Source organism: Malurus melanocephalus, unplaced genomic scaffold, assembly GCF_030028575.1.
Source record: "Malurus melanocephalus ecotype Western Australia unplaced genomic scaffold, MMel_1.1 scaffold_118, whole genome shotgun sequence".
Taxonomy (NCBI): domain Eukaryota; kingdom Metazoa; phylum Chordata; class Aves; order Passeriformes; family Maluridae; genus Malurus; species Malurus melanocephalus.
This window is the reverse complement of record NW_026623350.1, coordinates 1,103,579-1,116,115: the sequence shown is the minus strand read 5'-3', so window position 1 is coordinate 1,116,115 and position 12,537 is coordinate 1,103,579. Positions and strand designations below refer to the sequence as shown.

General features: G+C 40.6%; 1 protein-coding gene across 4 annotated transcripts in view; it reads right to left on the bottom strand.

Annotated features, from left to right (window-relative positions):
* Nucleotides 1–12,537, bottom strand: part of GRAMD4 (GRAM domain containing 4) — a 68,906-nt gene that overhangs the window by 28,672 nt on the left and 27,697 nt on the right. For all 4 annotated transcript variants that reach the window (XM_057370080.1, XM_057370079.1, XM_057370078.1 and 1 more), the window contains exon 3: nucleotides 7,576–7,696. In XM_057370080.1, coding sequence (XP_057226063.1) covers nucleotides 7,576–7,696 — 121 coding nt within the window. The remainder of the gene's footprint in view (nucleotides 1–7,575; nucleotides 7,697–12,537) is intronic.

Genomic DNA, 12,537 nt, shown 5'->3' with positions numbered 1-12,537 from the left:
CCAAACTGAACTGCACTTTCAAAGCATATTTCTCTATCCTTGAAGAGTCCTCCTGCAGGATGAGTRAAGTTGGCTACAAAGAGCAGAGGTCACGGACCCCTGAGAAGAATYCATAAGAACATTTCACCATGATATCTATCTACTGAGTTTTACAGATGAGTACTCTCCTTGATGATGAGAATGGAGTACTCCTTGAATTTTATCTTCAGACAGTCAAAATTCAAACACCCTCCCATCTCTGCACACACACAAAAGGGTAAAACATAAAAGGTCAAGCTTCAGCTCCCAGAGTCATCAGCTTCCATAACTTCCTTCCCAGGAATATCAATCACAGCTCACTATCTTCTCCAGGACAAGAAACATTAAAATATTGTTAGAAGCCCAGTGCATGTCTTAGCTGGACATTCAGGTGAAATGAGCAGCCATAAAGGTGACCTGGTGAGACGGGGGAAGTTAGTAAAGAAGAAAATGTCTGCTGAAATACTGACARAGAAAATGCTGCCAAGCCTGGGAATTAGGTCTGGGAAGCAGAAGCATTGCTCAGAAGTGCAGCTGGCCTCTGAAACGTACAGCYAGGTACCTAGAAACCTGAGACACCATTGATAAACACAAAAACAAGGAGCCACAACAGCCACATCATCTGAAAAKGTGAAAAGTAATCTGAAAACAGGAAAAACACCCTGAGAAAGTAAGACTTGGTAACTGCAATTGGCTGTTCTATCTGCAAGAAAAAGAAAAGAGTCTAGAAAAATAATTGGCCTGAGAGAACAGAAAACAGTATCTGTTGGCTATTGTRGGTGAAAAATAGAAATTAACAGTATCTGTTGGCTGCTGAAGAGGTAGTATCCTATAGCTCCTTATTTCTCTCTGATRTGACTTAATTTTTATCCAAAATAAAACTTCTCTCTTCAAGAACTTCCCAAGCTGCACATATTGCTCCTTTCCTAAACAGGTTGAATTCCTCATACAAACTTCCCAAGAGATCTTGGACCCTCACCCAGGACATTTTGGTTTGTCCTCCCGCATCTGGGATGGTAAGCTTGATATTAATACTAATGTARACATTTGCATTTGTGCATATAACTAATCCATCATGATTACATTTTCTGAAGTATTACTAAAAAGTTGGCTTCATTAGTGAGAAGTTTGCAGTAGCCTATAACAGTATACACCTACTTGGTTGCTGCCACACTATTGATTGCTCCTAAGAATTYATAAAAGCTCATGTATTATTTTTATATATATACATATATCACACATATATATAAATATATGGGTTACAAATCATAGGTATAGTTGCTAGCAGTGATTTTTGTGGCAATATGTAATAAAGTAGAGAATTTTAGAGTAAAAGGCCTCCATGCCCTTAAGCCTTACAGAAAGCTATGAACTCCATCAGAACCTCTAAATACCTACACACTGGGTAACCCTTTAGGTTGCAACCCTGAAAAAATGCTTTAAAAGCTCTCTACCAAAGCCAACTTATTTCAAAAAAGCAGGACAATAACTGGATGCTGCTGCTCTTTTACAATGAGCTGTAAAAGTCTGTAAGACAARGCAACAATAGCGTTTCAGTGACAATGATTATTACACTTATTATTGCACTGTAAACCCTAGGAGAATTGACCCCATGGTAAAGACCATCATCAATGATACATCTCACAGGTTACCAATAAAAATTTCTCCATTTCAGCTTTTGTACAGCATTTTATCCTCTAGGAGGTGTAACATAACTGCCACACCTGAACTTTAAGGATTTGACAATTCAAATTTAAAGATTCAACATTCAAAAAGCTAAGTTGATACCATGTAACTGCTAAAAGACAAGAACCCACTGTTGTGTTGCATCATCTTACAGCATAGGCCACTAATGCAAATGAAAAATTTCAGTTTGCTCCTCAGAATACTTACTTGTAAAAAATGTTCTGATTCCCAAACCTGTTTTTTCCTGCTTACGGTAACTGTTCAATTTACATATTCCTCTGAACACACATTCACAATTCATAACTATAACTAGATAAAGCTTAATTGTGCACTTTTGTTCCCTGTTCTTCTTCCAATCCATCATTCTCCTTCTCCAGGGCATGTTTTTTYCATCAGTGACTTGAGAACCATGGAGATTGCCAAAAAACTTATCAGAAATCTAACCGAAAGATTTCAGGCAAAACATTACCCTTTGATCCTAGACATTGTGAGATATTCTACTTCTTTGCATGCCAGATGCTTGGGGAGATGCTTATTTAAACCATCCCTCTAGGAGCTCCACTTTATTAACTACCCTCTCTTCTTTAAGTCACCTCTTAAATTCATGTAGTCTTTCATGTCTGGACTTCCAAGCTTTGCTTGGGAATCACATAGCCCACTGCTTAGAAGGATTACTGTTAGCATTTTACAAAAATGTCCTTTGTCAAGCCCCAAACTCCAGGCTGACTCTCTAACCCTTCCTTTTTCTTGTGTGATTAGGTAGTCACTTCCAAAATGGATACCACCATTCTTGTTCTCCACAGCTCTTCCACAAGTGGTCTGGAATAACTTTTACTTTTTTTTTCCTTCTTTTTCTTCTGCATTTCTGAACACCTTGATTTGCCAATTTAATGGTTTTCCCTTGTGTTCAGGCCTCTTGCTTGTTTGCATGAACTTTCATACGTAGCTAAAATATTTTCTAATAGGAATAYTGGTGTCATAAAAAGCCAAAAGGCAGACAGAATCATTACAGATTAAGTACCTTTATGGAGCACATACCCTTTCCTCCTCTCTACCCTGGTTTATATAGGCATTTTAGTAGAGTGAAGACGTGACACAGATAAATATAAACCCCACATTTTTAGTATGATTTTTCTCCAGCTAAGTCTGCACACATCAAAACAAAGAAGTGAACTGTTATATTCAGAACCAGTCATGCTAATTCCCCTTTAAAAACTTTAACATAGATTTGGCAGTTAAACACTGGCTTTYCACTTTGTTTTKTTTCCATCATTCTTTTGTGCCTCTCTCTGTTCTTCCAAAGACAGAGCTCCTGCTCCAGTATTTATAAGCAGAGCTTTACAGGACCAGTTTTTGAGTCTCTCTGCATACGCCYACAGGGCGGGGAGCAGCGTGGGCTCCTGCTGTGCTGATAGGAAATGAGCCAACTCTGATGCACAGACAGTGGAGGGAAGGCAGAGTCTGAACCATCATCCTGCTTCCCAGTGCAGTTAATATTCCCTGGTACTATTCTCCTCACCTCAACAGCAAGAGTTTCATATAAAGTGTTCTGATCTCTCACGTTATGAGGAAGACTGATTGACAAAACACATCATATTTGACAAAGCCTTCTTCCTCTGTGCACGCTGTTACAGTCTCCTCTCTCCCTATTCCTGTTAAGTCCTACTTGGGGTGGGTGAGGTTAGAAAGAACTAATATGCCATTCCTAACATTAGTACAAATAGTTGTGTTAACTACCAATTAGTAACTTTACAATTACATTTAGTGAGTTTTATCATGTCATAATAGACCCGGATCATTTCCCCTTCATTATGGAAGGATTTTAAATTACACTTCCTGAAAATATAGCTTACTGAGACAGAACCCCTTCTCAAAACATCAAGTGGAAAGTTTTCTATTGCTAGATACACTTAAAAGGTCAGCTTAAAAATCATGAAAAATACCGCTGCTCTATGAATTTTCAGATATTTAAGAGAATAAAAATGCCAGAAGTGTTGCAAAAYCCACCTAAAATAAACAGAGCTGCTAAAATGTTGTCATTATTGCAGGAATAGTTTTCACTCTCTGGTTTTGGCAGAAGTGAAACAGTCCATAAATGYTGAAATAACGTCTGGCTTAGGAATAGCAGCAGGCTCTTCCAAGGCTTTTGTGTTACTAAGCTGAGCAGGGAAATGCAGGTTCCACATGGGACTCCCAAAATCTCCATCCCAGTTACACAAAAGGGAGAGGCACAACAGAGCTGACCATTGCCCTGCCTGGGTTTTCACACCTTCTCTGCAATTAATGAAGCCAAGCTGGGCACACAAATAAGGCAGAAAGAAGAGCAGAGCCCACGTACATAACGCAGTGAGTAGGTGGCATCTGTTCAAGGCTCTGGAGGAACTCAAACAATATATACCTCTGAGCACTGTGCTGCATTTTGGTTCATCAGTCCCAAGAAAAGGCAGTGTAACAACAAGAGATCCTCCAGCATTCAGGCATTTTCATGTACAGCGTCATATCCATTTATGGAATGTGTAATTCTCATGATCAGCAAGCAGAATTTTATTTTTTGTTAAGATACAAGCAGGTTTTGAAATGGAAACACTAAAACCACTACAAACCTTATCACATCAATCTAAATGCCCTGGATCAGTAGTTGCCTTCCCAAACTGAGCCCTCAACTAGYCCCAAGGCAGTGTTCACATGTATTAAAAACCAGGTTGTAACAACAGAAAGTCCCTTCGAAATGAATTCTTCTCATTGTCACAGTTCCAAGACAAAGTTTTTTCTATCCACATGCACTGGAAACTCCAGCAGACTGAGCTCTCTGCGCTTTTCATTCAGCTGGTGTTCCAAGCCTTTTTTTGCAGGAACCCACACCAATACCACAAACCCAACAGGCACATTTTCAGCATTCCTACAATAAGGCTCAGAATGAGCCATTAGATCAAAGAGTTTAAGACCATTCCACACAGACAGGAAAARCAACTTTAGTCCCTTTGCCTGGGAGAATCAGATGATCCCTTCCCTTTGCTCAGGACATTATCCAAGATCCCTTTCTCCACGTGCCTCATCCTCCCATCAATCTGCAGCTTAAACCGCTTGTATTTCCAGACACGTTTTATTTGCATTTACAGCTCTGCACATGCTAAGCAATTCTTCTCTATCTTGACATCTCTGGGTGTTTAGATTATCTCTTTGCTGAAGAAGTGATTCATCTGGCATCTCAGATGAAGATATTTTCCCTTTACAGACAACAGTTTGTCTCCATCCCTACTTGCTCCGGATTTCCTCTGCAGCTTGTAAAGGCTACAGTTAGGTTTAGGATGTGTTTCACCAAATGCACTACTCAGCCAAACTGAACCTATTGCTTGTGCCCACTAATGGCTGAACGGAGTTTAAACAAAAACTTAAGCCAGGCACCTGCAACTACAGACCCACACTGACTTGTGCTGTGTAATGTATGAGTACATTACACATAATGTACAGCTGAGTGGAAATCTTTCCTTCTTAAACCTCCTGGCTAATGGCACACCAATACAAAYGAAAGTATAGAAAAAAGGTCAAAAAAAACCCAGACAAACCAAAGTCTCGATAAGCTGATAACAAGTAGAACCTCAACACATTAAAAAGTAAACACATGAGACTTTTAGATATTTCACTTACTAGTAATTGCTTTGATTTTTGCACAACAAGCTGGAGGAAATTGAATAAGTGTACGYGGCAAACAGGTCATGCAAAAACACACTCATAGCAAGGTATATTTAAGGAATTCCATAGTTAAAAATAGTATGGAAATACTGCGGATCAAATAGCCCTCCTAAAAAACACATACTGCAGCAATAGCATTTAAAGACAGTCATGACCAGGCTTTCTTCCAAGGGCAAATTGAAATAAACAAACTGCACATTTCAAGAATGTTTTGCTGCACACCATTAGTTCACACTTGGGAAGAAAACAATAAGGAAGCATTTATAGTACCAAAAAAGCCCAAAATAATAACTCAAATAGAAGGAAAAAGAAAAGGGAAGAATGCAGAAGCCATACCCAAAAGCTAAACTCCTACTTCACTCCAATTGACAAACACTGTGACCTATCCCATCACAAAATTTTGAATGGAATGTGCCTGAATAAGGGATAAGCTTTACCTCACTTATTTCCCAACCAGTCTATGATTCTTATTCTTGTTTGTATGTAGAGTTACAACCAATTTGTCAGAACAACTCTGTAATTTCAGCTACAGCAAATGTCAGGCTTTGGTGAAGAGGTGATGGCTGGAGACACTCCCAGCTGACTCAAGCCTCCCACTGGCCTGAACCCGCAACCATCTGCTCAAAGTTTATATGAAAGGGAGAATTTCATAACCCTTCACCTTGGAGTTTGCTACATAGCTCTGTGCAAAGGAAAAATGTTCTGCGACAAGGGGTAACAGTGTATCAGAAGGTTTTCTAATCACAGCAAGAACGTGAAGACTACAAACATTCCCAAAACTATGTGTCCCATTTAGTTACTGTGAAATTATACTAAGAAAGGAGAATGAATTCACCAGCCACAGAAGTGCCCGGGAGCCCTATCATGTTTTTACATCAAAAAGCACATCCTACTTCAAATCTGGAATCAGTTCCAGTAAGTCCTACTGTTTGTGGTACATTAGATTACATCAAGAAATCACATGTCCCATCTAGTTTAAAAAACAACCCTGTATCAGGAGCCTAAGTGATGTATCTTTGGGGTTGAAAGGAGTACATGGTAACTTTGTACTGAAAGTAAAAATAATAGTCAAGTAAATGACTGAAATTAAGAAGGCAAGTCAAACAGATCTTTCAATTTTTGCTTGACATTCCAACAGCTCCACCTCTCCCAGGTATCAGTGGAAATTGATAGCAGTTTGTTATAAATTCCTGCCCAGTCTCCTTTATCAGGCCTCTCTCTCATACACATGGGGGGAAAACATATCCAAGAAATATTGCCAAGCAAAAAAAAAATCCACAGAAAATAACAAATCCTTGAGAACACACTGAAGATAAAAACATAGGTCTTGTCATTGGATTATAGTCAAAAATTTGAACAGAACCTCTAGTCTTGTTATTTCTACCCCTTAGAAAATATCTGACAAGCTTTGTACACATAAAAGCAACCCTCATACTCTAAAATTCAAAATCAAAAGTGTAAAATGGCCATTTTGGGAAGCAACTGAGCAAGATTTCTCATTGGCTTATCATAGAGAACTCTACTTCCATCGAATTGTTTTCCATTTTTCTGTTTTTCACTATCCTGTCTTAAAAAACAACAGTTCAGATCTGCTCAGATAAAATTCCCAAAATCTTGCAGCTGCCTGTAGTCAAGAATGACAAATTTTTCTCATATATACACACATACATACACACATATAAGCATAAACCCAAACAATTAACACTTCAAACCTAGAGACACTCTTCTATTTCTTATACCACTGACCAATAACTCATATACTATTAAGAAACATGTGTTTTAAGATGCATTATTTGTTGAAACAGCTGCCAAGAAAATGCACTGGTCTCCCCTTCAGAAATCTCTTTCTAGCAATCACTATCAGAAAGAAAAACACCTATTGCAGGCACATTAAGGTTGACTTAGTTCTAAGATAACCTGCAGATGTCAACATCAAGGCTTCCACTAAGCAGCTTTTGTCACATAATGAGTATGTTGTGAGGAATTCAATGAGGAAAAAAATACCCAAGTGACCCAGAAACCCTGGGAATGCTTTTAAGTTCCTCTTAGGGAAGTATAAGCCCACGTGCTATCTGTACATCAGCACACCTCAAAATTCTGATGCCAACTTCTACACTTAGAGAAAGCTTATTCCAGCAGGCTTAAGCCATTTCTCTCCACAGAGCATTTTATACTTACGTAAAAAGTGTTTTTCCAGTAAGGCTATTTCCAGGTGACCTTTGATCTCATTCAGTCTGTCAGATTCTGTTCTGTTAAAATCCTGGACTCCTGAAGCCATGATGACGGTCCCTGGACCAGCCTATAAGAAAGCCAGAACATAACTGGAAGTTAAGAAGCACTTCTTTCTTTTTTGCCATTTAAATACATCAGCTGATTCCTGGGGCAGTAAAGAAATAAGCATGTGAGAAATATGCAAGTATCAACAACCCTGAATTCTTCTTTCAGCATCACCAAAAGAACTGAATGAAAGTTAATCAAATGTGAGTTTATAAAATACACTTCTGCAAACCTTGGGAAGTCAAACAAGTATTTCCCACCACCACCCCTTGCCTCTTCTACTGCATTATCATTTAAGCCTTTCTTCTGCTGATTGAAAAGCCATATTTACGCTATCCTTCTCCTCTTCTCATAAAATGAATGGTTAATGCAATACRTTTTACACACAAAATTGTGAAGCTAGCAAAAGCAATACTTTTCTAGATAATTACTGAGCTACTGGAAAACACATATTGCATATTTTAATATCCATTAATGGAATGTGTAATTCTCAAAACCACAGTCTCTCTCTCAGCAAGGAAGGGGYTCCTTGCTCCCCCACAACCCAGTTACTGCAGAAGGATGTTGCTGGTGCCCAGGAGCTCATCCTGGCAGACTAGGAGAGAGAGAAAACCAGGAGGCTGCATGCCTCAACAGATTTACCACCACCCCTTGAATGAACTCAGCATAATACTGAAATTACTGACAAAGCAGGAATGAAAAAGCAGTTTGATTAGGTAGTGAGACCAGTGACAACCACCACCTCCATGAGGTAAGCACAGAAAAACCCAAGCCCACAGAGCAGAAAGCAGGTGATGCCTTCTTCGTGTCATAAAGTGGGCATTTTCAGACAGCAGGGAAAAGGGGGGGTGAGGGCATCTCATGGGTAATGGCTGTTCAGCACCTGTCCCCACCARGTAAGAAAAATCTGTCAGTGACAATCACAGGAGCTTCTCCAGCAGCTCATACTCATAACCAAAGTGCTAGATTACAGAAGCCTACATCTCAGAAAAGATCTCAAGACAAAGAGAAATTTATTTACCTATTCCAGCTATTCCCCACTCCTTGATTGAACACTGAAAGCATACAGCAACTGCACTGCTTTCAAACAGCAGCTTGCATATATTTAACCATGAAAGCTTAAATTACATACATAAGAAAACTCAAGTAATCTACAGGAGACATTAAATTAAGACATTTTGTATKTTATAGGAAAGATGTGCAGAAAGCTTACTGACAGCAAAGTACTTTCACAGTTGGGATTGATTTGCACTTCCAAGATAAAACAGTGTGGAAATATCTATTAAACATCTGTTTTCTTTTTTTGAACAGAACAGATGCTGTGTTTAAGCCTCAGAATTTGCCTGCACAGGCATATTAGCACACTGTAGGACTTACTGCCCAGCATTTACCTAGCACCAACTMCCTACCTGGGCTTGCTCAATGCAGTGCAAAGCAGAGATGCTAYTTCCAGTCCCCTAAGCAGCACCCACCCACACAGCACACTGTCAACGCTGCTGGCCCTGACGAGGAGCAGAGGCTGTAAGCTTAGCAGCAGCCTGGGGCTACTTCCCATTTTGGAGCCATCAGGAATSATGCCATAGCAGAGAGGCACAGACCCCAGGGCAGTCCTGACACGGGGAGCTGCAGCACAGCATCCTCCACCATGCTCCACATTTCCCAATCACTCCTGCCTTCTGCCAGGGAGGTGCAGTGAGAGATGTCATTTGCAGCTGCTCCAGCCACTGCAGAGGAGTATCAGAGCCTGTTTTCAGATGAGAGCAGGATGCCAATTAACCTCTGTGCTGATCTCTTATCTACAGAGCTAGGTTGTGTTTGTTTACAGCGYCAGATTTAGGGCTATCATTTGCCAGACACTTGGAGAGCCCCAAGGAGGACGGTGTGGCTGAAGGCAAACAGCAGCACCCTTAAAACACACCCCAGAGGCAGGCACCAGGGAAGTGTCATTAAAGCACAGACTGCTGCCCAGGTGTTAATGCACAGCTTTCTGCACTGTATGTCCTCATCTGGCACAAAGGGGCAAACTCTGCTCCAGCATGCTGGAGCTCATAGGGAGTTCTTCTGTCTGAAGAAACTGTACCACTGCTTACAAATAAATAAATTGATAAATAAATAAATTCCTATGCAGGTCAAAGAGCAAGATGCTGTACTCAAAAGGAAGGYGCCTGGACTCTGGGCATCAGCCCCATGGTTAGACAGCAGCTGGTTCCCACCCTAATCCCAGCACAGAAACTGAGGTGAGCGAGGAGAGGGAAAAAAACGGGCTAGCAAGTATCTAAGCATATTCAAGTTTTCATCCTCATTGAAGATACTCAACACATTTCAACCAAAGATGTGCTACATTTCAGAAATCTGTCTTCAGAACCAGCTCTGCTTTTGCTTCTTCAGAGATGTTGAGTCAGTAATTAAAGCCCAGGATACCTTAACTGCACCTCTAAGGAAGAAGGCAAGAGCTATAAGTGCATAGCACTGGGGAGAGTGATACCAGCTAACATGACTCATTCTTAGAGCTTCCAAATGTGTTTATCTGCTAAAGCATTGGATCCAAGCAGCCTGACATCCACTGATTGGGTAAACATCAGAAAGTACGTATCTTTAAACTAGCTACAAAAGGTTACAATGACCTTCTAACTTAAGAGGGGAAAAAACAGGAAGAAAACCCATGGAGTTAAAACATAAGCAGCTCGCTAAGAATACTAGGAGCAAGATTGTGTGATTATCGTGTAACAATAAAATGGTTTATTAAGAGACACAGTGACACAAGCTTGGTGTTGCACCCAATTTCCAAAATTAGCATCACCACAATATTTTATGACTACCATTTAGAAGCATTCAGAAAAACCGAGCATGCCCAAGGACACATTGAAGCACATGTCTCTTTCTGTCCCAGAAGTTTTTTCCCCACACCAACACACCTAAGAAAACAAGAAAAAAGGCCTCTATATTTGCTGAAGGTCAACTGCCTACTTCTGATTTCAAAAAAGTCTCTCTATCTGAAGCTAGCATATCTGACTCAATTTACAAGTCAACAAAATCCTTGTATTAATTCCAGTTTTCCGGGTAAAGGCTTCTCCTCTATGCTGCCTCTGTCGGACAGCACTGGGATTCAAATTGGATTAACTACACTGCACTGTACAGATGTCCTTTCTAGTTCCTGACTCACAATAAAAGCCTTGAAGGCTTCCAAAGATTTCTGCTTTTCCTTCTGCCTCCCTAGCTTTGACAGCACTTGACACAGGAGCCCTCTTAAAATGCTGGCAATCGTTATCACTTAGCCAAGACCGTGCACAAGGCCTGGCAGTGCCTAGGAAGACAGAGAAACGCCTGAGGTGAATGTGGAGTCAGGGACAGAGGGGTTAAAGGCACATTTCTGATGGCAACAGACTGCCTGTAACCCACCAGCAGAGAGTTCCGGGCTGCTTCTCCAAGCCACATCCAKCTCCGGATCTAAAATCCACATCTCCCCACCAATGCGTTTTTTCAAGCCATCTGCAATTCAGGGTTTTTGTAACAGCATTTTCCAGTCTGAGACTTCTCTGCCCTTCCTCTCCAAAACCTCTTCATCCTGCGAGCGCTGGGACTTTGTTCTGTGTGCTGGCACTGCTGCCACTGCGGCTGGACAGCCACAGAAAGGGTCCAAGTCACTTCTGAACTGAGCAGATGTGGATCTGTCCCTTCCATCTGCAGCACAGCACATCTTTGGTACCACACAGAAACAACTGCCCAACTCTGCTCCTAAATCTCCTTCCATAACATCATATGCATGTGGATGATTTTTCTCTAGGCGTATCTAACAAAACGGTGGTCTCATTTCCAGGTCTGTAATTAACTTGGAGAGGAGCAGTTCTCAAACACAGAGGATGGGAAGCAGTGAGGACACAACATGCCAATCCCAGGGGCAAAACCATCCACTCAAGTAAATCCTCAGGGACCAGAAAGTAGCTGGGACACAACACAGGGAAGAGGTAGTTTAAAATAGAAGACTTTAACTWGCATTCATTTGAGGAAAAAAGAGGGGGGAAGTTCTAGCCTCCTGAGCTTTTCATCTGACACCTTATGTACATTTTCTTACTTCAAATTATGAAAGGGTTCCCCACGAATGCTGAATTTATGTGCTGCAAGCAAAGGGAAACTCAACAACACTGCTTAAGAATGAAAGCATCTGCATGAATAGTTAATCCTTAGTGGCTATTCTTGGAAGCATACTGGCATGCCCTTAAAAGACAGCTATATTCAACATAAATTTTACAAAATCTAGTCCTAGCCCGGTTTAGAGACTTTAACTTCTTAATTGTAATGTTTACAGCTTGTTTTATACCTTCCAATCACTGTAAATGAGATGACTGATACAGCAGTATTTAMAGTTTTAATTGACATGTGTCAGCAAAAACAAAACTGTACTGCAACAGCAATTMAATTAATGTTTTCTGTACCACAATAACTCAGATTTAATCCSAGCACACTGGCAGGGAACTTGCATAAGTAGATTAGACTGCTTTCAGTACAATATGCCAGATACAAGAGAGCTTTGACTTGTTATTCTCACTGCCAGGTTAGTGCCAGCCTCTGCAGGTTTAAACACAGTTTGCTTTTTCCCTGCTCTGAAGGGGATGTGATCTCCTCTGCACCACGTTCATTCATACACCTCCATGTAGAACTGGATCTTGCCCTCCCTTCTGTAAAAACAGGAATGGTGGCACTGAATAAAGAAGCTTTTAATCACTGAGCAAGCAACATTACCTCAATTTCTAATGTCACAACAAATCAAATGCTAATTCATTTGGAACGGACCAGATTACTCCCTCTACCTATTCTGCGGTTGTGGTGTTTTTACAAACAATGCAGAAACAGCAGCACTGCACG